General features: G+C 37.2%; 2 protein-coding genes across 2 annotated transcripts; both read left to right on the top strand.

The window, feature by feature from the left end:
• Positions 1 to 6,732: 6,732 nt before the first annotated feature.
• On the top strand, positions 6,733 to 13,826 carry LOC113310095 (myb family transcription factor PHL7-like). Its single transcript, XM_026558659.1, has 7 exons — positions 6,733 to 7,183; positions 9,701 to 9,921; positions 12,297 to 12,373; positions 12,474 to 12,516; positions 12,611 to 12,668; positions 12,829 to 12,898; positions 13,253 to 13,826. Exons 2-7 carry the CDS (start codon positions 9,714 to 9,716, stop codon positions 13,601 to 13,603), a joined length of 807 nt encoding a protein of 268 aa, XP_026414444.1. The 5' UTR covers positions 6,733 to 7,183; positions 9,701 to 9,713; the 3' UTR covers positions 13,604 to 13,826.
• Positions 13,827 to 14,948: 1,122 nt separating this feature from the next.
• LOC113309129 (protein argonaute 4A-like) lies at positions 14,949 to 21,743 on the top strand. The gene is made up of 23 exons (XM_026557546.1): positions 14,949 to 15,182; positions 16,238 to 16,492; positions 16,588 to 16,793; positions 16,882 to 17,124; positions 17,207 to 17,343; positions 17,426 to 17,523; positions 17,604 to 17,701; positions 17,826 to 17,988; positions 18,081 to 18,197; positions 18,289 to 18,396; positions 18,524 to 18,586; positions 18,666 to 18,779; positions 18,861 to 19,026; positions 19,120 to 19,232; positions 19,329 to 19,463; positions 19,594 to 19,724; positions 19,967 to 20,032; positions 20,228 to 20,291; positions 20,486 to 20,597; positions 20,689 to 20,762; positions 20,863 to 20,957; positions 21,047 to 21,078; positions 21,211 to 21,743. Exons 2-23 carry the CDS (start codon positions 16,247 to 16,249, stop codon positions 21,384 to 21,386), a joined length of 2,757 nt encoding a protein of 918 aa, XP_026413331.1. The 5' UTR covers positions 14,949 to 15,182; positions 16,238 to 16,246; the 3' UTR covers positions 21,387 to 21,743.
• Positions 21,744 to 22,372: the final 629 nt, after the last annotated feature.

Raw genomic sequence — 22,372 nt, 5'->3', positions numbered from 1 at the left:
CTATCTAGGTCTTGCCATAAGAAGGGAAAAAGAAAGGGAGAGATTTAACAAAATGCTGGGGACTGACGGTCCACTGATCATGACGATCAGTTCACAGTCCAAGACTCTGACTGGCACCAAGTTCACCTACACTAATTATTCATCATAAAACGAATGCTACAACCATGGTAATTACATCATCGCCTCTTGAGAGCAACCTCAGTTAAGGTCCAGTGACCAAGGTTTCAGAAGTGATGTTTCTACGACTGACAAAAACAAGATGGCACTGCAAGCACCATGCTCATGTATCAATCACGGGTCCTTACCTCAAATGCGTCAATGACATTAAAATCCTTCACCAACCGTTCACGACATAAGCGAATGGTCTAAAGACACGACAGGAGTGTTTTACAACAAGCTCGTCTGAGATGATTTTACACTGTCCCGCACAAAGCAGCGAGCTGGGAGAAACTGGTGAAGAATCTAGGTATGAGTCATATACCATTCTCTTCGTAGGGATGTCCTCTACAACATATTCAAAATTCACAACAATTAGATAAACGAGCAAAGAGATGTGGTTGACACATTGGACTACAGGCCAGCTGAAAAATTTCTGAAAGTCTCCTGGAAGTTTACTGTTTCGTCGATTTGGCCCTTAAACGTGCTCAAAAGCCGAAACGCTTCTTTGCTAAAGCTTGGAAATTTTCTAAGGGTGAAGAAACATGGGTAGATATCGAAATCCCGACATCGGACGAAGATTCTACAACATTTTTGCTAGAAGACCTAACTTCTGAATTTTTTGATGACGAATTATGACGAAATTCTTCATTCATCAACATCTGAATCAGGAGCTACACCATCAACGCGAAGCCGAACTTCATATTCAGCCGATAATCTCACTTGCTAAAGTCGGCGGTTCTTCTACTGATGAGATATGAGCTTTTCATCTTCAGTTATTTTCTTCATCACGTCCCTGCTTTCCCTCCGCATCTGCTATTACCCATAAAGCATATATCTTAGCACGGACTACTCCCAGATTATCGAGAGACATATGATGTATCATCTTTTCAGTGTCTCTGAAATGTTGATTCACCTCGGCATGAGCATCTGCAGAAGTCTCCATCTTTGACTTCATAGAGCGTTCCCCGGAAGAGCCAGAAGAGTGGTTGTAACCAGAAGTCGCCACTATCTGAGACGAAAGACATGGAGTCATGGATATACCAATAACAAACGCGTAACAAAAATGGTAACAATCCAACTCTTACCTATTTACAATTTCACTAGCTGTAGTGATTATAACGTCAGAATTTCGAAAACTTGCTCGTTCCTTCAAACCTGCAAAGACGAGCAAGATTCATTATTCAAAATCATGACTTGATTTTCATAAAACCATGAACAACCCACGTGAATTTTAACATCCACTGGTTTTTCAAAAATTGGACAGGCGTCCATTCTACAATTGTGAAAACTCACAGACAGACATTATTTCACCATGTATAATTGTCTACTTTCAACGTTTGTTCAAAATCAAAACATTGATTTTACAAAAAATACGTTTTAACGTGAAACTCACGTAAATTTGAATATATATATATATATATATATATTTGCTCCCTCGAGAGTATATTTTCAAAAATTGTGAAAGCTTACATCTCGAAAATAAATTTTTCATGAAAGCTCATAGACAAAATTTTTACTAACAGATGCACGTCTATTCAAAAAAAAAAAAACTTTTTCTCTCATACAAGCATCTACCTATGAAACGAGAGTTTATTAAAATCTCACATATTTAAAAAAATCTCTCCTACATTAGGGATTATTGCTAGTTTCTTAAACTAACGATCGAACGTTTGTTCCTAAAACTAGGGTTTTTACAAAACTCACGTCTATACATGCATATGGGATGTTACACCAATTAACATGAACAAGTTATCAACTTCTGAAAAAGAAATAAAAAAAAACGGTGCTACACCAATTTACGCTCGTTAGACAATGCTTTGTCATGCTACTGGGATCTTCGTTCAAGCCATGGTTCGCTCGTACAATCGAAAGTCTGGTAACATTCTATCTTACGACTAAGTTCAATTACTTATTTCGTCTGTAAATAAAAAAAATCACCATCCAGTGCTGACTGAGGAACATGATTGTCCCTCACTAAGCAGGTGACTTAATGTAAATGGTGGATTTTCGACAAAGGCTAAAATCGTAAAACCATAAATGTACATATTCATGATCCAGCAATCAGATGAGTATTGAGGCTCATGTCTCTCATTGAAGCATGAAAACTCATGCCGCAAGAGTCTCTGACTGAGTTTATTGTCTCTCAGAGCATACATTAATATGCAGTCTCTCAACTGAGGCAACAACATATCTCATGAATATTGAGCAATTTCAGTAATCACTTTTATATAGAATCGAACGACTGGACGGCTCCTAGACAGCTTGCTTGCTAGTATAGAGCATAACGTCTTCAGGATGTAACAATGTTTTCCCTGACTATATAAAATACATGCATATAAAATCTTAACGATTGGACGGCTCCTAGACAGTTTTCCTGCTAGTATAGAACAATACCGTCTTCAGGATGTAACAATGTTTTCCCTGACTATATAAAAGAAATATGACGCTTCAACAAGCTCATATCGCTCAATTCTTGAATAATTAATGCTCCTAGACGATCGTGCTAGTATAGAGCCATCAATTAATTATTTCTAAATCATTAGATTCATTAACTGAATCCTTTGAAAATATTCTACGTTCTTCATAATATTCCACTACTTCAATTCGTGGTTCTTCCAGCAGAATTCCATGAGTTAGTGATAAATATTCAATATGCGGGCATCTGAGCCGCTATCGAGTAAGCCCCGACCAAAATGGTGCAAGTGTGCTCAGCAATAATGCACCGAAGAGCACCTGAATGCACGAATGAGCATTCCAAAATACGAAGGAACGATGAACCTATGCAAAATAAGAAGAAAAATAATAATAATAAAATATTAGCTAAGGCGCTAGGGGACTGGGCTCACCGGCCGGCCAGTCACGCCGTGGCCAGTCCCACGCCTAATTCTCTATTTTATTATATTTTTATTATTTTTCCTTGATCTCATGAAAATCCCTTCATTTGAACAAATATCCTTCATTTTAAGGAAACTCCTCAGTTTCATGGTGTTTCCTCCGTATCAAGGAAATAATAAAAAATTAGAAAAGGTGTCTCGGGACCAAGCTCACTAGCTGGTCGGTCCCACACCTTGCATTCCTTATTATTTTATTATTATTATTTCCTTAATCACATGAAATTCCTTGGTTTCATGATATTTCCTTCACATCAAGGAAAAGATATAAAATTAGGGAAGACTCACGGGACCGGGCCCTAGCCGGCCGACCATGCCCTAGTCGTGGCCGGTCCCACGCGTCCCTTATTTTGTTATTATTAATTATCATTGTTTCCTTCGTCTCATGGAAACTCCTTCACTTTAAGGAAAACTCCTTTATTTCATGGTATTTCCCTAAAACCATGAAAAATAATATAAAATTAGGAAAAAGTGCTATAGGACCGGGCTTATTGGCCGACCGGCCATGCCTTAGCCATAGCCGGTCCCACACTTTATGATTCCTTATTTTATTATTATTATTATTATTATTTTCATCATCTCATGGAAATTCCTTAACCTTATGAAACTCCTCAATTTCATGGTATTTCCTTCACATTAAGGAAATTACATAAAATTGGGAAAGGTGCCACGGGACCGGGCTTGCTAGCCGTCCGGCCGGTCCCACACCTTGTAATCCTTTATTTTATTATTATTTCCATCATCTCATGGAAATTCCTCAGTTTCAACAAAAACCCTGAATTTTTCATATATTTCTCAAATGAATGCTCAAATGCACGCCAGAAAATATCAAAATTCTCAGGACTGACACACGAACACTTTGGTGACATGAGCATATTACCTTGACCGACCAAGGTTGGCTCTTTGGCTTGCAAGAGGCCGGTCCCATACATTTTCATCATTTGACCTAATTTGTTCACATTAGGTTCAAACTCTTCCAAACAACTTGGAATCATAAAACGATCGTCAGTCGGTCCCATGACCAACCAGGGCCGGTTTCATAACCCCTTGGTTGGTCCTTCATCTCTTCATAATTTATTAGGTTTTATCACCTAAGGTTCAGACGAATATAATTTTAATGAATGATTAAACAAACATTTGATCATCTTTTCACCAACTGGTTTTCAAGAGACGTTGGTATTTTTCTCACTAGAGCATCTAGGCGTTACATGGTCGACTCATCATCCCATGTAGCCGGTCCCTCTTTCACTCCGTGGTTGATTTTCAATAAATCATCAATTGATCGAAAATAGGGTTTTCGAATCCAAGGTTCATAATTCCAGATTCAAACGCTAATAATTTTACGTTGATCTCGTGATCAACATTTTAATTAATTATACTCGGTTCAGTTGCCAGTATTCTAAATTAATATTTTGTTTGATTATGTTACCAATAATTCATCAAACGAGCAACATTTGCTCAGACTAAGGAATATTGGTTCAACTATCAATATTCAACAATCCATCGAATGAACAATATTTGCTCACTTTAACTATCAACATTTACTCGAGAATTATACTTCATGAGTCTTAGAACATTTGCAAATCACGTTCGACTCAGCAATACAAGGACTCATCGTCCCATGAAGTCAACAACTGACTAAATAAATACATGTCTGCCTTGCAGACTCACAATCACGAGACATCAATCGTGTTACATGGGGGGATATTAACTAGGGTTTTGGTCTGGCGGTCTATGGCACGTGTGTTCATACACATGATGAGAATGTGAGCAAGTCGTGCAATCAGTTGGAGGAGTTAGCAAAGTAGTGGATGGAAAATCAACCAAGTCTCCGCACGATGAGCAACTGGTTTTAACACGATTTCCACTTCCCCACTCTTTGACTCCAGCAACTGTCACACTTCATGGGATCAAGGTGTTTACAATTCTAGCAATATAAATAAGTCTCTGAATCATGATTGAAACAACAGACAATTTTTGTAAAACAAGAGTGCACGAACTCATCGTCTGAACATTTACTCTCAACAGAGCAAATTCAATCAATCAGAACTTATATTATTTCTTTACGCAGAATACACAACACATCTACAATCTTTGATCTCACACATTTCTTAGCTTCCCTCTTATAGATCGAACCATCCTCTCTTGTGACCGAATTGACTCTTGAACGACCATTGTCTTGGTTTAGGCCGGAGTCCTACAGATTGATCTCTCGAATTCAAAGCACTCCCTCTTACAGTGCATTTGTGTGAGGTTAGACAGTACGCTTGGTTCAAGGAGTTTCCTCCGCACGGTCGTCTCCTCAAATCCTTAAAAACCAGCAACTCGTTTTTCCCCATCTACACATACTGATGTACAACCACAAGGATTAAAGGACAATAAATAACAACAAGTTGCTTTCTCTTTGATGAACAGAGCCCAACTTTCAGAAGAAAACAATTTAGTTTTTCATTTGATAAGTTTTAGTAGAGACAATCACTGGACTTAAATAGCCCAATCCCTAATAACTGCATCAGACAATTATTGTTACATCAACTTATCAATACTCGACTCGTAAGACAAAATATAATAATATTTCAACCCTAATTATTCCTACACCACCCTTACAATAAAAACAATAAAAAAACAAATTTTGAAGCCATATATAACCCAACAGGTACATGATAAATTATTGATTGAAATTTAAAATAGTGGATGGTTTTAGTATCTTCGAATACGTAAAGCTTTATAAAACGAGCATGTAACTAATAACGCGTTTGGTTATAAATCTGCTTTTCCAGAACAGAAGCAGAACTTATAAGCAAAACTATTTTGCTTCAAAGAAAGTGAACTTTTCAACTTCTAAAAATCGTTTTAAAACTTGACAGCCAAACTTAGGATATTGTCATGCTTACTACTATAGGATAATCTTATGATATTCCATCAATTCCGTGTAATTCATGGTAATGAAATTTTCCATTTTTAGTTTTGAAAATAAGGATAATTTACTAAAATCGTTTGGTTGTTGCTATTATTATTAGCTTTCTTGTTATGCACGTGGAACTTTTTGCAATAAGAAACGAGAAGAAACAGACCAACCAAAATGTGAGAAGAAATAGATCTTTTATCAATGGTGTGACCCAGTAGGTCTTTCGACATTATGTGCTAAGAGATTTGATATGACTTTTTTGTGACACTATTACTTCATTGTTCATATCATAAGATCATCCACCAAATGACTCGCCGTATCCTCACCAACCTACACTCTGAAAAACAGAGTCATCAAGCTAAGCGGCAGCAAGATTGGCCAAACTATGCCAAGTCCCGACTTATACATCCAGCAACCGTCCAAGTGAATGACATGATATATGGCCTATCATCATTTTTTATTGTAACAGATTCATTGACCGTTTAATGAATCATCCTTAATCATGTCCCATTATTTTATCTTATCAATTAGACGGCCAAAACCTTCAACCAGATCTCTCGCCATATAACAACCATACACCTCAAGGATTCATTAACGGTCTCAAATCACCACTACATATCCACCAATAGAGACGATAACACTTTAACTTATGTACAAGAAATATGAATCATCGAATGTAAACCGTTAGATTATCCTTGTTAAGATCATCTCTAACCAAAAACGTCCTTATGAATGTCGCCGTCCTTTACACGCTATGTCTATAACCTCTTTTCTCTCTCTCTCTCTCTCTCTCTCTCTCTCTCAAATTACCTAAACAAAACAAACCTTACACTCGCAAAAACAAAACAGATATTTTTCTCCAATCAAACATTTCTCACTCACAAACCTCATTATCAGAATTGGGAAACCCTAGTTTCTGTCTATCTGTATTAAATTTATGATATTGTTTCTGTTTTTGTGTATCAAGACCAATTTTTCAACATTTCAGAGTTAATTCTGTTCATTTCTGTGCAGAGTCGTTTTTTTTTTACTTTATTGACTGTCAGAAAACAATAAGGTTTGAAATTCGGGTTAGGTTGGTTTTCAGATCAGATCTTTTAAGAAGTGAAGTATACGTATAGAGAGAGAAAGATATGTTCAGAAGATGGTGTTCTGAGAAGTTGATTGAGATTGAAATTGAGATTTTTGACTGAGACCACCACCAGCTCAAGTTGCAGGACAGGAGGTAATTAAAGATTATAAGCCTTCTCTGATTTATATGTTTCATTATTATATCTTAATTTCATGTTTCCTTTCATAATTTAGTTGTTTAGGTAGTTATGTATACCTAAATTTTGGTTGCTAACTTAAACTTTCCAATTTGGGTATTTTTTGAGTTTATTTTGTTCTTTTGTTAATCTTATAACAAATTGAAGATGTAAGGATAAATTTTGTTGTTAGGAACTTAGGATGGTGTATATTGTTTATATATGTTAGTGTGTAACTTGAAATCTAGCGGAATTCTTTTTCTGGTAACAACAGCTAAACCTTCAGATTAGAGAATTTTTATACACTTCATGAGAAAATGGCAATCTGGAAACTCTTTCTGCCAATATAACTCCCCTATACCAACTCATGCTTTTGACTACAATAATTTTCGTTTCTGTAGGAATTTTTAGCTCCCAACTCTAGCATTCTTTTTTTCTAAAAAAATAGAAACCGAGGATCGAACATTATATTAGGTATCTTTGTATGATTGGGAAATTGCCACGTGCTGATATGCGCAAAATGTGTCGTATAAGGGATTAACATTTTGATTCATTCATTCTGTAAAACGAGTTGTGAGTACAATTTAGGTTTTTCCTGACTCTAATTTGTACCTATGTCAATCTTATAGCAAAATTTAAGATATGAGGATAAATTTTGTTGTTAGGAACTTAGGATGGGGTATTGTTTTTAGATATTAGTGTATAAAGATATGAGGATAAATTTTGTTGTTAGGAACTTAGGACGGGGTATTGTTTATAGATATTAGTGTATAATTTGAAATCTAGTGCAATTTTTTTTTTCTGGTAACAACAGCTAAACCTTCAGAAGAGAGTCTTTTTATACATTTTTTGAGAAAATGGCGATCTGGGAACGCTTTCTGCCTGCACGAATAATCCCCTTCACTGACTCATGCTTTTGACTACAATAATTTACGCTTGTAGGAATTAGCTCCTAACTCTTTGCTTCTTTTTTTTTTTATTTCTTAAAGAGGAATGAACATTATATCGGGTATCTTTTATATGATTGGGTGCTATTAGCGTAGACATTAGTTGCCACGTGCTGATATGTGCAACGTGATCATCACCAATGTGTCGTATAATTAACATTTTAATTCATTCATTCAACCTGTAAATAGAGTACAGATTTATTAAACCGTTGGTTTTTTAGTAAAATGAATACTGAGAAAACGTAGCACAGTATTTCTGCTTATCATCTTTTAAACGAGCCTCGGGAGTATCAATAAATGCAAATATTGAAAGTTGTCAACCTATTCTGAGTTATGCATAGAGGTTGATAAATTTATATGGTTAGGGCTTCCTTTTGATGGCTATGAATTGGTTGACTGTAAAGAGACAAGACAGACATATCAAAAATAAAAAGGCAAGACAGAATTTGGGTAACCTCTTCATAGTTTGGGATGTTTTAGTGAAGCTGAATAGATAAAAAAACTGGTTGTGTCCATCCCAAGAAAACACAAGAACTATGGAATCACATGCATTTGATGGTGATGCATGTGAGAGTACAGATGTGGCGAACAAACCAAGACTTATCCTACTTGAGGTTACAAAGTTACTTTCCTAGTACTATCCTGGGAATACGCAATCAACTCAGGCATAGGAGCATACTTAATGAGAAATGTGTTAAGTGTGTGTCGTGGGCTTATCCTTAGAGGGCTTTCCGTGCCGTAAAGAGTATAGATATAATTGTGCTGATTTGATACACAAGTAAAGAAGATGGCACAAGTTGCATGTCAGAGCACGTGACTCTATTGGCACTCACAAAAAACTTTCAAATGCCAACACAATTACCTGCAAGGATTCTTACTTGAAGCTGCATTCGAGATTTGCTCATCAGTGATAGCTAGCTCACTGGTTTGGTTGTACCATAGTTATGTAGCAGCATGCGCTCTTTACTGGTGCTTCATAAGTACCACAGAATTTTGCCTCCTCACAAAATCAAATGCAAAAAACTTTCCCATATACTATCATACCCTTCATTTTACGTATACAAAATTGTTTCTAGAAGTAACCTAACTGTACTTGACTTGCAATATGTTAATTTTACCCAGATAAGCTGATTTACGTGTGAATCTCATGATTTCTAGTAGCATTCTACTGAACACAGAATATCGGATTAGTTATATCTGTCTGAAAGGTTGCTTAGATCTGTTTGCAAAAATATGGCACTATGTTGGCATATCCGAATAAATTATAGTATTTGTTGCATAGTTTCAGAATACCCCACGTTACTTCCTTTTTCAGTTATGGATTGATTTAGTCTTCCATCGGTTTTATCGACATGACAATGCATTCACTGATGTGTCTCGTATGCTGAGTGATTGTGTAGTTTGTGATTCTTCCAATAATCTGCTTTTTATCTTAAAAAATATCATCTCTGTTTACACATTTATTGGAGAGCATCATTCTTCCTTCTGTTTTCTAATGTAACTTTTGAATTCTAGTGCTCATTGTTCTGCATATATTTATTTTACTAGGTGTTAGTTCAAGATGTACCACGCCAAGAAATTCTCGACTATGGGATTAGTGCCACATAAGGCTCAGGGTGCAGAGCAACTTCCAAATATGGGAGTTGGCGGGAGCCCCACAGTAAGCAATTCAGCTCCATCAGGTGGAAATGGAAAGCAACGGTTACGATGGACTTCAGATCTTCATGATCGCTTTGTTGATGCAATTGCCCAACTCGGTGGACCTGACAGTAAGTATTTTCAAACATTGAGTATGTTTCAACTGATGGGCTGATGTAGATCCATACAGAGATTAGTAACATTGTGACACAATAGGTAGACCATCTCAAGCAGAACCCATCAGTTGTGATGTTGTGTATCTTCTATGACAAATGTCTTGAACTTGGTTACTATTTCCTTTATAATAGAATTTGAATCAGGGGGGCAGTTTTCTGTTTGCTTATTGTATCAAACAAGACATATGTGTGGTTAGCTGGCATGATAATGTCTCCAAAATGGATCTTTCTGTATTAGTAATCTTTGATTAGGCATATTTAACCTTAAGAGCTGTCTAACAAAACTCGTTAAGTGATCGCTAGGTGGCTACGGGTGCCTAGCGCCTGGAAAGACTAAATGGGGACTGTGCTGATATATTAAATATTTCAAATATGTACAAGTTTTTGCATTAGTTGTAGATACATCATACATAAGAATAGTATTCAACATAGACCCTTGTAATTCATTTAATGTCATGGTGCCACTTCGTGGAGAAACTTTAGTCCCACATAGTGTAGAGAGTAAAATCTCTTCTCACATGAGGTTCTATGTAAGGTGATGCAAGTTCAACACCATTTCTAAGTTGTACAACACATGTCAAGATAGGTGTGGTGATGAATATAAATCAAAATATTTGAACTTTCACATTGGAAACCTATGGTTCACTTGTAAAGGGTACTGTATAGCTGTCAATCAAAAATTTGAGTTGTGTTTGAAAAACCCAATGCGCGCCCAGCCAAATAAATTAATTTCGGTTCAAATGTGGCGCCTATCCGCCCCACATCAGTACAGGCGCAAAACACCAGAAATTCAGGCGGCTGTAGGCAGCATAGGCGCACCACACTGCTTGAGAGTGTACGTTTATATATTCCTTTGCTGAATTCTCCTTTTCCGGGTTCAGCTTGGTTCGCTTTATCTTGTATCTGTGTTTGGTTCGAGTAGATTGGATGTTAGTACCTTAAACTATTTTTTGTTTATTCAATTTTCCTATTGGCTAACTGTTGCTGTCTATGTTTGAATTGGACTCTTAACCACAATTCCCTCGTACTATCCATGCATATTGTGATCCCACATAGCGTGATCACTTCTTGTAATCCTACCTGCATTCCATGGTGGTTTTGAGACAGTTGCATTTCTTTTCGCCATGATTTTTGATTAGAAAGTCGAACAAAAATGTAGCGTCTGAAGCTAAATTCTTGTCTGGAGTTGGCAAGTTTTTACTTAGTTTTTTGTGTTGCTCTTCCTGCCTTTATGTTGTTTAGTCTGGTTTATGAGGTCATTTTGTAGCTTCGAAGGTACATACTGTATAGTCGGCTATCATTGGTCTACTGGGTGCAACTAACATGGATTTAGGCCTTTTGGTTGGTCTTATAAAGACGGAGTGATCTGTTAAATTGTTTTGGTGGAAGTATGCAGGATTTGTTTGTGCAATAATCTGGGTTCCTTCTTGGTTTATCTTAATCGAAACAACACTTAGCAAAAGAAGCTGGGATTAGGGAAGTTCATAGATTTTTCTTTCATAGCGAATGGGATTTACCCTGAATATTAGTTTTTTTTAGACAATCTCTGTAACGGTTTAATCACCCTCTATTTTGGTTACTGTAATTCCTTTGTGTCTGAAGGAAGTACAAGATTAGCTAAGAGTCAATATCACCATGTTTCCCATCTGGGTTTTTAAGACTTGCTATAAAAGTTGATCCGAATGAACCATACTCTTCCTTGATCTTGTAAAATAATCTCTTCCTTCTAGCCAATTCAAAGGTCTTATCAATCTGCATCAAGGATTGTGAAATTAGCCTTAGTTCCTGTAAAACTAAGAGTAAGGAAGCCCATGTCAGGTGACATTTGGCGTGTCTTGGCTTAGGCTACTGATGATGATATGTCACTTCTTCTTCTTCTTTTTTTTTTTTTAGTGTTTTAGTTTTAGTTCTGATTTAATTAGATGTTTGTGTATTGAACTAGGTTACGTTTCCTAAACCAATTTGTGGTTCAACAGTGTGCTTCTTGAATGCATTCTTTGCTTCAAATTCTACCAGTTGTACCAGGAGTACAAATGATTATATGTTAAGGATGGTGCTTGCTGATGAATATGTATGGATGTGTCATACGTCTAGGTTTTGTTCCATCAATTGATGAGTCTCGGTTTTTTATGGTATCTTATAGAAGAAAAACACTAATCAGAGTAACTATCCTTTTTTATAACATTTTATCATGCTTGGATAGGGCAAAACACTAGACCTTGATGACAAAATTAATAAGTAGGTATTTTAAGAGTCAGTACGTACTGCAAGGCGACCTTTTGCTGTAAATTGGTTTATTTGATTTGTTATTATACTTGTTTTTGTTTCAGGAGCGACTCCAAAAGGCGTTCTGAGGGTTATGGGCGTACCTGGATTAACCATTTATCATGTTAAAAGCCATTTGCAGGTACTTTTGTAGCTCTTTTCCTGTCACTCTTTAGGCTTACTGTTTGGTATATATACTTCTCTGAAGAACTTAACATCATTTGTGACCTGCTTCTTCCCAGAAATATCGCCTTGCAAAGTACTTACCAGAATCCCCTGCAGATGGTAATAGAGGCATCCCCTCTTTTAGACTTGGTTTCTGTTGTAGTTAACTTTAGATACAGTTTCATAATCTTGTTTTTTGTGTGTCATATTTTAGGTTCGAAAGACGAGAAAAAAGACTCGGGCGATAGCTTGTCTAGCTTGGATTCTGCCTCGTGGGTATCCTTATTCCTTCGTCTTTTCTGGTTACTGTTTGCTTTGTTTCACTGCCCTTTATAATTCCCGTCTGAAAGGTGTACTGTGAAGCAAACAGTTTCAGACTTTACAGCAAGATTCTAACTCTCGGCATTTCTGTGCAAATAATACCCTCTTCAGGGGAGTACAAATTAACGAAGCACTTAGGATGCAAATGGAGGTCCAAAAGCGTCTCCACGAACAGCTTGAGGTATTGTTAAAGTTCTCTTTGGTTCTGATTTATAAGCATCTGATATTGGATATTGTCTCTTTTAACTTCTTACAAGCATGTGTAAGACACCCCCGTATCTGTGGAATTTCGTTTACCTTGCTTAACCTTAATGAAAATAGCTACAAAGCACAGAAGTTGGATGAAAACAATGTCCATGTTTCCTTTATCATTTTATTCATTGTTCCCTTGATTTTATTCTTTTGGCTCATTGAGCTTTCAAACATTATGTAGTTCCTGCATCACAAGTTTTTAACAAGGTTAAAGATCACTTTTATCCTTGACTTCCATTGATGAATACGTCGATTTAATTAAGTCCATATGCTTGGAATTTAGGTGCAAAGACAACTGCAGCTCAGAATTGAAGCTCAAGGGAAGTACTTGCAAAAAATCATTGAAGAGCAGCAGAAACTAGGTGGCGTCCTCCAAGCTTCCGAGCCTTCACAAGCCGAAGTAAAGCAAAAGACATCACCAACACTTGCAGAAACAGAATGTCCTCGGTCTCCTCTCAAGAAGAAGAAAGTGGAACAGAGCTCCAAGGATACTGACTCGTCTACCACAGGTCCACCTATTAGTGATGTAGTAGGTCAATTGGAACCTAATCTGTTTGGACATAATAATGCTGTGGGGTTCAGTGTTGGAACTGATAACGAGATCAAGGAAGATGTAGAAGATGGTGGATCATAATCCCTGGCAGATGGAGGCATTTTAGGATAAAACAAGTGTTTGTTATTTCAAATCTCTTGGCATATGGGAACCTTGTTGTGTGGTTTAGATTCATCTAGTCCTTGTTAGTTACCTTAACAATTTTAGGCCTTTTATAATTACTATACCAGCAGAGTTGTGAATCCTCTTGTAAGTTATACAGTATATTAAAATACACCCAATCCAGTTTCAGTGTTTCACCATACTATTGTAGCTCCTCTCTTTCTCGTTGAGATTTGTAAACTTCTGAGCATCCTTTGGCCTCTTAACTACTACATTCCAAATCTTAAAGAAATCCATAGTCTATACCTGTTCGAGGAGGAAGAGTTCTGAAAATAACATTGATATTCATTGTGAAGAGGGCCATGTTTGCCATCTAAAGCCTTTTATGTGTGCACTGTGCACAATGCATCACTTGTCACAAGATCTCATGAGATATCTACGCATACCCTCTTTTACATTTTTATTGATGATATATACAGATACAGATGAAATGTTACTATCACCCTGCTGCTCCTCTCTTAATGCTTCCAAAACAGCAGCACACTGCTCTTAGCCTTTGCATGCGAATACAAATGTAAAAGAGACTTTCACCAACATAGATACCTTTTCTTGCTTTGGGACGTCAGATACCTTCTTTTTGTTTGTTTCACATGCGTAAGCGAGCCTATGGGCTATGAGAGACTTTCACCAAAATAGCAGAAGCAAGAAGAGAAAGTAAGCGAAAGACATTCCAAATGTATTTCAAATTCAGGGTGTTATAGTCATTGTATAACTACCGCCAAAAGACCATAACGTGTTCTGCATTCTGATACCTCTGAACTGAACTGAAACCCACTGTTTTAGTTGACCGATGCACTTCTCATCTCTCTCTCTCTTAAGAGGCGGTTAAACGAGAGAATTCGAACCACTACGTAATTTAATACTAATATACACATCCATCACAAAGTACATAATCATTAATTCCACCACGTACACTTATCGATACATATTCCAATGAGAAAACTTTCACAATTTTGATTCAAAAACAACAGATGGGTTTACGTATGAACCTGACCTGCCACTTGGATAGCATGACGATTTAGCAAAAAAGATGGTGTATAGAGCTAACCTAAACCGTTGATTTGACATCATCAGGTTTTGTTGAATAAACGGCCCGGATTAATTTAGGGTTTTTTATTGAAAATGACGTTTTCAACTTCTCATTAATAATTGGAAGAAATATCGATCGAATTTAAGAAGATAATAATCAAAATATAATATTTAATCATGGAGTACAGATTTGTTAATTTGGGGAAAATAGAGAGTATTTTAGGTATTAAAAATGAACGTGGCTTTCGAGGTTTGACATGGCATGGGCTAACGCCCAAATTTCAAAGGACTCCACTATTCCACTATTTAATAGATCAGTCAGTGAGGCTTAGAACATGAACCACCGTGACCGAGAGAGAACAACATTGAGTTCCAACTTTTAGAGACAGAAACCAAGAAAGAGAGTGAGAGAGATCGAAGAACTAAAGAAAAGTTAGGGTTTTTATACTTCATCTGAAGCTTGAACAAGGTAAAATCTAGGGTTTTTCTTTCTAGTTTCTCAAATACAAGTCTTTAAAAAGTTGTTATGCCTTTGATTTATTCACTGTTTGTTTCTGGTTTCAGTTTGTGTTGCTTTTTTGTTGTAGATCTTCAAGTTTCTGTTGTTAATCTCTAGTTTTTCAGTAATTTTACTTTCATTCGGTGCAATGCATATACATTTCCTTTTTTGGCAAAAAAATAAAAAAATTGTTGCTAAAATTGGTTATCTTTTGTGTTAGAATTTATGGTTTGTAGTGTTTTACTTCTGATTTGGTGATTATCATCTGTTCTGTGGGTCTCATCTAGGTTTTCTTTGATAATTTTGATTTTTTTCTGCACAAGTCTGGATTTTTTTTGTTTCTGTTGTTTAAGGTATGTAAAAGGAAGAACTTTTCATACTTTTTATAGTTTCTGTATGATGCATGTTGGTGTGTCTCACTCTCTTTTTAGGTCTTTTTTTTACTTGGTCTTGGTTTTTTTTACCTTTCTGGTATGGTGCTAGGGCTATTTAACTATGCTTTAGAATTATCAGCTCATAATTTAAGAATTTTGAAGTACATAATAATGTCTCACTCTTATTGTTGTGTCCTTTTTGCTTGTCTTGGATTTTGTACTTTTCTGGTATGTCTGTAGGAGTTTTTTCTGTATGATTCATGTTGGTATGTCTCACCATTTCTTTTTTTGTGTCTTTTTTTACTTGGTTTTGGTTTTTCTAGTTTTCTGGTATGGTGTTAGGGCTTTGAATTGTGCTTTAAGATTATCTGTTCACGGTGTAAGAATTTTGGAGTCATAATGCATATTGAATTACATGCATGCAGTACGGAGTACTAAAGGATGAGATGTACCAACTCACTATGGTCTCTAGATCAATCAGTTTTATATGATTATCGTTAGCTGGACTAAGTGTTTGGGTATTTTGCATGTTGTTATACTATTTTCAGAAGTGTTTCAAGGGGCTTGGGGTTCTGTTGTGTTTGTTACTTGAACTTGCTGGTTTATGGGGTTTTAAGCAAACTCATAATTTTTGTTGCATCTGTTGTTTAGGTTTCAGAGATGGGATCTAATGAGCCAGATGGAGCTGTACCTACAGACTTGCCCCCACCACCACCACTCCCTTCTGATGTAGTACCACTACGAGTGGATGGTGGAGTTGCTGAAATAGTTCCAAAGGTTTCTAAACCAAAACGTGTCCCCATGGCCAGGAAGGGCCTTGGAAACAAGGGACAGAAGATACAGCTGCTCACCAATCACTTTAAAGTTGCCGTCTCAAATTTGGAGGGCTACTTCTACCACTACTGTGTATGTATTTGCATATTCTGTGCCAATAATGTGCTTTAATTGAAAGTAATTGAAAGAAAAAACCTATCATGACTGCTCTTTTTTGTGTGGATCAGGTTACCCTGTTTTACGAAGATGGGCGACCTGTGGATGGTAAAGGCATTGGTAGGAAAGTGATAGATCGAGTGAAAGAGACCTATGATACCGAGTTGGCTGGGAAGCATTTTTCTTATGATGGGGAAAAGAGTCTATTTACTGTGGGTCCCCTTCCAAGTAACAAACTTGAGTTCACTGTTGTGCTTGAAGAGGCCTCATCAAACAGGTATTCTTTTATGTAATGCTGGACTGCTGTAAATTGTTTTCTCTCTTCATTCTGCTGCATTATTATTAACTCAAGTCTCTTAATTTAGAACTGCTGCTAATGGGAATGGGAATGCGAACGGGAGCCCTGGTGGCGAAGGCAGTCCAAATGAAACAGATAGAAAGAGGTCTAGGCGTCCTTACCAGACAAAGAGTTTCAAGGTAGAGATAAGTTTTGCTGCCAAGATCCCCATGCAGGCCATAGCAAATGCATTACGTGGTCAAGAGACCGAGAACTCACAAGAAGCTCTCAGAGTTCTAGATATAGTCTTACGACAGCATGCAGCAAGACAGTAAGTGAATCTTTTTATCTAATTTTGGAACGGTTTGTGTTTGCTATACAAGTGTTTCAGCTGATGCTTTGCTTAATTGCAGGGGTTGTCTACTTGTCCGTCAGTCTTTCTTCCACAATGAGCCACGGAACTTTGTTGATTTGGGTGGTGGAGTCCTTGGATGTAGAGGGTTTCATTCCAGTTTTAGGACCACTCAAGGTGGATTATCTCTGAATATTGGTAAGCTTTCCTTATTCTCTTGGTGCTGCAAATTTAATGTATTATTTGGGCTCATATTTTAATCACTTCGAATTTACTGCAGATGTATCCACTACCATGATAATAAGGCCAGGACCTGTAATTGATTTTTTATTGGGCAACCAAAATGTGAATCATCCAAACCAAATTAACTGGGACAAGGTAAACATCATTTCTCTTCAAACATTGGCATATGTTTTATTGATAAGAGTTATCTCACTGAAAGTTTTGAATGTTGACAGGCTAAGCGAACCCTTAAAAATCTAAGGGTCAAGGTTAGCCCCTCAAATTCAGAGTATAAGATCACTGGACTGAGTGAGTTGCCTTGTCGTCAACAAATGTAAGCATCCATTGCTTCTATAGTAGTTTTTTCCCCTTACTGTTTAACAAAAAGATAGTATCCTGATGTTACTATCTGGCATACAGATTCTTATCTCGTGTCTCTAAACCTTTCAACATTGCAGGTTTTCGATGAAGTCGAAGGGTGCAGATGCAGATGGTGGAACTGTCGAACTTACAGTGTATGATTATTTTGTTAACCATCGGCATACTGAGCTAGAGTACTCTGCTGATTACCCATGCATCAATGTTGGGAAGCCGAAAAGGCCGACATATATCCCAGTTGAGGTAAAGATGACACCTGTAGTATGTTTTGCCTTGAAACTGGTGCATTGAATGTACTGATGTTCAGTGTAGATTGTGGTTCTTGTTCTTTGTAGCTTTGTTCATTGGTATCTTTGCAACGCTACACTAAGGCACTGTCTACTCTTCAAAGATCTTCGCTTGTGGAAAAATCAAGGCAAAAACCCCAGGAGCGAATGCAAGCTTTGAGTAATGTAAGCGTCCGTTGTTTATTTATTTATTTGTATGCCGCCAAAGCTTTTATTTTTTATGGCGTTTTTTTTATTAAATTTAACTTTGTTGCAGGTGTTGAAAATCAGCAACTATGATAATGATCCAATGCTAAAATCTAGTGGTGTTACAATTTGCAGTCAGTTTACTCAAATTGAAGGGCGTGTTCTTATGGCTCCCAAGGTATTATTCATTGTTAGGGAACTCTACTTTCGTATTCTCTATGGTCGATGTTCTGTTTATGAATATACTTGAAAGCTGATAATGCAACGCTTTGCTTAATTCTTCGTATGTTGTTTTGTTGTATCAGTTGAAGGTGGGAAATGGTGAAGATTTCTGTCCACGTAATGGGAGATGGAATTTCAATAATAAGGTGCTTAATGGTCTTGACTGCTATTCTGGTGAAGTTTTTACATGTTATTTTACCTAACAAGTAATACTTTGTTTTTTAGAAACTAGTGGAACCAACCAAGATTGGGAAATGGGCTGTTGTCTGTTTCTCTGCTAGATGTAATATCCCTAGTCTTCTTCAAAACCTAACCAGATGCGGTCAGCAAAAAGGAATTGTAAGTGTTTTTTGTCTTCCTCGCCATAGCTTATCTTTAGGTGCTATTGTCTTGCTCTTATTTGCTATTTTCTTCCTGCAGGCCATTGATGAGCCATTTGATGTCTTCGAAGAGAATCCCCAGCACAGACGCAGCCCAGCTAATGTCCGTGTAGATAATATGTTTGCTCAAATGAAAGCAAAACTTCCTGGGGCCCCTCAATTTCTTCTCTGTATTCTAGCAGAGAGGAAAAATTCAGATGTCTATGGTTGGCTGATATTAACATTTTTTGTTTTGTTATCTCTTTGTCCCTCTCCTAATAATGTGCCTAGCGTTTTACTTATCAAGGTTAATATTGTAGGACCATGGAAAAGGAAATGCTTGACAGAATTTGGAGTCGTTACTCAGTGTATTGCACCAACTAAAGTAAACGACCAGTATGTTACAAATGTGCTGTTGAAGATCAACGCCAAAGTAACTATCAAATTTAATTGCATTTGATCCGTTCTTTGTGATATTTTGTCTGATTGTGCATTTTTTCTCATTATATCTTGGTTTTGTTTTTCATAGCTTGGTGGTATGAATTCATATTTGTCTATTGAACGCTCTCCCGCTAGCATTGTCGGCAAGGCTCCCACCATTATCCTTGGCATGGATGTATCGCACGGGTCTCCTGGCCAATCTGATGTACCATCTATAGCTGCAGTAAGTGTCACCCTTTGTTTGGTCTCCTTCCTTGGTGTGTTACGGTTTTGGTAGTGCTTTTAGTTTATTTCTGTGGAGCAGGATAATTTGATTTACAATGTTTGGTCATTTTTTGGATTATGCTCATTAGGTGGTTAGCTCCAGGGAATGGCCTTTGATCTCGAAGTATAGAGCCTCAGTGAGGACCCAGTCTCCGAAAGTTGAAATGATTGATTCTTTGTTCAAGAAAGTGTCAGATACAGTGGATGAAGGCATTGTTAGGTTTGTTGTTTACTTTTTCCCCTATAAGTGAACTAGCTGTTTTGAGTATAGAATCTGGGGATATTTTGAATCTACAATACAGCTCATACTTTTTAGTGGAGTCTCATCACATGCATACATGCTTTGCTAGAATCTATTTTTATTTCTTATGGGCTGTATGCTCAGTCATTTTTGTTTATAATTATTTTTTAGGTCTGACGTCATGGTTTGGTTTGTTTTCATTTTTTTTTTTTCATTGCCAGGGAGCTGCTTCTGGACTTCTATACGAGTTCGCGTAAACAAAAGCCTGACCAAATAATAATTTTCAGGTGTGCCGGTAGTTTTTCAACTCCTAATGTGAGAATAACAGGGAAGGCCATGGATCCTTGTGATTGCGAACATGAACAGTGTTCTTGTGTTCATAATTACTGAGTGTGAATTATAGTATTTTCTGTGGTTCCCCTTAAAAATAAGGTTGTTTCCATATCTTTCTTACATGTCTATTTACGTTTGTTTGGTTTCAGGGATGGGGTCAGTGAGTCGCAGTTCAACCAAGTGTTGAACATTGAGTTAGACCAAATCATAGAGGTGACCTTTTATCTTTTGTTTGTTAATACTATCTTTAGTTCTTTGATAGGGTCAGTGAGTCGCAGTTCAACCAAGTGTTGAACATTGAGTTAGACCAAATCATAGAGGTGACCTTTTATCTTTTGTTTGTTAATACTATCTTTAGTTCTTTGATAGACTAAAATACTAGCATTAACTTTTCTTTGTTGATGTAGGCCTGCAAGTTTCTTGATGACAAATGGAACCCAAAGTTTACAGTGATCATTGCACAGAAAAATCATCACACTAAGTTCTTTCAGAGTGGATCTCCTGATAATGTTCCACCTGGTTAGGATTACTTACCTATATATCATTTTGACTGAGAATGGTAATTTCTTCTAATTTAAATGCTGAAACACATTTTGTTTACCTATTGTAGGTACAATTATTGACAAACAGATATGTCATCCCCGCAACAATGATTTCTACATATGTTCACATGCTGGAATGATTGTAAGTTCTTTGCCACACGTGTTCTCAGTGCTCCTTGTAGTTCATCACTGTTCTCAATACTCTTTGATCATTAATGGTTTTCTAACATTCTTCTCTTTAGGGAACCACTCGTCCCACTCATTATCATGTTCTGATGGATGAGATTGGGTTTACGGCTGATGACATGCAGGAGTTGGTGCACTCACTATCCTATGTGTAAGTCGACTACATGTTAACTTATCTTACATGTGGAGCTTAGCAAATGTTAGAGTTTTAGTAACACTTAAATTCTTTGCTTGTTGCAGGTACCAAAGAAGCACTACTGCGATATCTGTTGGTAAGCCTGTTTATCCAGTATCCTGATTTTTCCTACTAAAAGACCTCACCCAAAATTCAATGCCTGTATTTTCAACCAAATTGTTGTAGTCAGTTGAGTATGTTGTGATTTGTGTTATCATTTTTATTCCAGTTGCCCCTGTGTGCTATGCACATCTTGCTGCAGCTCAGATGCAACAGTTTCTCAAGTTTGAAGATATGTCTGAATCCTCATCAAGCCATGGTGGGGTAACATCTGCCACTGGAGTTCCTGTGCCTGAACTTCCCAAGCTTCATGCTAACGTGAGCAGCTCCATGTTCTTCTGTTGAGAAGTGAGCTGCTGATACTTTTGTAAATGGTCAAAGTGTTTTTGAGAACATAGACCTTTCTTTTGGAAGGGGTGTACATAAAGCTGTGACTGTTACTTGTGCAGCAGCCTATTTTGGTTGTAGGTTATGACTGTTTTAGGGACGGGTAAACCTTATTAGGTCTTTTGTTTGTTCTGGAGGTGCTGTTACAGCTATCACAGCTCTCTTTTTTGGCTAGTTAGGTGCTGTTACAGGCTAACAGCCTTCTCTTCGGACTAGTTGTCTGTTTCTCTTTTTTCTGGTATCATCTACTTGCGGAAAACTTGGAATACTGGTTTTATCAATGCTATATATCCTACTGTTCTTTATGTTTCTTTATGACAACGAGTTTTGTTCCCCTTTATGAATGTTTCGTGAGTAAATGTATATGATCGAACTTTATGTTCCAGGTTTTAGTAGTATACTTGGAACTATTTTACCAATCAAACTGTGATTGACAGCAGAATAAAACTAACTAGGAGTAATTCATTCCGTTTTCTGAATTTATGAGCTAGCCTTGTCGCTGTCTAACTGATTCTTTTCTTGAAGGAATACGAAGATCGAATATGACCAGAACTAGCTAGAATTTGCATGTCGGCCTTATTTATAACCGGAAAAGGGCAGTGGCAGGAGAATAATACAATTGGGAAACAGTTTCTGATGTAAAGACTGGACTATCTGCCTAATTTGGAGAAACGAATGACCACTCGGTCTTAGAGAGGGATACCCAGCTAATTCTAACGACTTGGAGTTTGGGGTTGAACCATCAACACGGACGTTTTTGGAAGACTCGACTTGCTTCTATTGTCCTACTTCCAAAACTACTCATGCAAGAAGGTTACAGCCTTCTAACTTCTATCGAAGGGTTTTCCACCAAGGATGGGATCTAGCTGAGCTGAACATCTTCGACAACTTCCCACCAGTTTGCTTCAGCAGCTTCTTCCTTGATGATAAATACAGTATGTGTT

This window comes from Papaver somniferum, chromosome 9 (genome assembly GCF_003573695.1).
Source record: "Papaver somniferum cultivar HN1 chromosome 9, ASM357369v1, whole genome shotgun sequence".
Lineage (NCBI taxonomy): Eukaryota > Viridiplantae > Streptophyta > Magnoliopsida > Ranunculales > Papaveraceae > Papaver > Papaver somniferum.
This window is presented reverse-complemented; position numbering and strand designations above follow the sequence as displayed.